At 38.9% G+C, this 1,934-nt stretch overlaps 1 protein-coding gene across 1 annotated transcript in view; it reads left to right on the forward strand.

The window, feature by feature from the left end:
- Window positions 1-661: 661 nt before the first annotated feature.
- kcmf1 (potassium channel modulatory factor 1) overlaps window positions 662-1,934 on the forward strand; it is a gene marked incomplete at its 5' end in the record, with an annotated part of 4,302 nt that continues 3,029 nt past the window's right edge. Inside the window, 2 exon segments of the mRNA XM_035668235.1 lie at window positions 662-763; window positions 892-1,075. Coding sequence (XP_035524128.1) covers window positions 662-763; window positions 892-1,075 — 286 coding nt within the window.

Consider the following 1,934-nt stretch of genomic DNA (forward strand, 5'->3'; position numbering starts at 1 on the left):
CGATTAATTGAGCAGCCTTAATATGATGTCCATTTCAGAGATTATCATCACTCTTAACCAAAGTTAAATGATACTACTGTAGTACTTACACAATAGAGACATGGGCCTGTACCTCTTTAAGGAATTCTTAACTCTCTAACTAACATGGCCTCATTATCCCATGTGCAGTTCTTGTAATAATTAGTAAGTCTGCTCATATTGGTGCATTAAGCATTTACTCATGACCACTCATTTACTCTTAAAGGGGACTCTGCTGAGCTTACAGTCTGTTTATAGGTCTTTATAGGAGTACTACTGCAGATGTGAAAGCCTTTCGTGGCTCCGGAGGGAGCTGCGTGAAGTGATGAATTGTCTCAAGTGATGTCACTCAGTGTTGGTTGGGGCTGAAGATTAATTAAATCTAGGGTAATCTAAGATGTAAGTTTACCAGACCGCCCGCTCCTCAAATCTGCTTGAGGACTGAACTGTTGGTCGAGTTGAATTGTGGGTAACTAGAGCACCAGTTTTTGACAAGGAAGAAGAATTTGTGGAATAAAAAACATGATTTCTGCATTGATTTTGATCTTTTATGTCCGTTGTGAGTCTGAACTTGATTCTGTTAAAGGACTATCTGGAGTAGAGAATTCATCGTAAACCGAAACCTCTCGCTCTCTGATTTCAGATCTGTCCAATATGTGCTGCCTTGCCAGGAGGGGACCCTAACCACGTCACGGATGACTTCACAGCTCACCTCACACTTGAACACAGAGCACCAAGAGATTTAATATCCTTTCTGTGTCCCCACACACTAGTCTCTACATAAAGCTGTGTTTACGTATATGTTTAAATGTCCTGAACGACACCATACGTCGTGTCACATTGCAGCATTTACCCTTAACAGTCCCTCTTTACGATGAGTCCAGCAGTGTTCGACATGTACGCCGGATGTTCCACCCTGGACGAGGACTGGGCGGTCCCAGAGCACGACGGACAAATATGCACTTTACTAGCGGTTCCACAGGGGGACTATCATCCTCCTCATCACAAAGCTCCACTTACACCCCCAGTAACCGAGAAGCAATGGACCCAATCGCAGGTGAGAATCGGTGGTATACTGGTGTGCTCGCATTGGTGCTGCCACCAGAACCAGATGGGAAGAGTTGAATCCTTCACAAAACTAATTATATACAATCAAAAGTCTGCGTTGTAGGACTGATAACCCTCCATTTCCATCCGTCTACAGGTGCACATGAACGTTTTTTATCTACTTGTAGCTTCACGTTCTCACTTAGTCTTTAGGCAAATTTGCCTTCATTATTGCTCAAATGTTTTCTTTGCGTAGATATTTAAACATTAAATCTCGAGGGTAATGATAATTACTGTGTAACTGTATTTTTCACAGCATTATGTTTTTATGATGTCAGTTTGAGTAGTTTCATGAATGTAAACAAAGTAAATAACAGTACAATACAAAGTGTATACTTGCATTTAAAGGAAACAATTGTTTATCCTCTCAGGTATATTTTATGGTGGATTATGGAAATGTGCTCCAAATCCAATAATGCTACAAATTGTAAAACAAAATTATTTCCTAATGTTTCTGCTTTTGCTTTTGTATGTGTTTTGTAATATTTGACTCCTGTTACAGCTCAAGTGTATAGAGCTAAAAAGCAGAGCTCAAACAGCTGACACTACCTTAAGCTGCCTTTTGCATGGAGTTTAGTTTATCTGTGTATCTTTATTTAACAGTAGTTGTCATGCTTTTCAAATTAGCAAATATTTATACCAATTTTTGTACTCAGCATCTAGTGTTTAATTTTCAGTTACTATTTTAAGTTGTCTACATTTTTACATCTCTAATCTTGTCTTAAGAAAAGCAAAAAAGAGAAACAAAAATCAGAAAAGATATAAACCAAACCCCTAATGGCTGATTATAGTCCTAGCAGTTTGTTTTT

The sequence above is a fragment of the Morone saxatilis genome, unplaced genomic scaffold (genome assembly GCF_004916995.1).
Source record: "Morone saxatilis isolate NCDOM2014 unplaced genomic scaffold, NCSU_SB_2.0 Contig21, whole genome shotgun sequence".
Taxonomy (NCBI): domain Eukaryota; kingdom Metazoa; phylum Chordata; class Actinopteri; family Moronidae; genus Morone; species Morone saxatilis.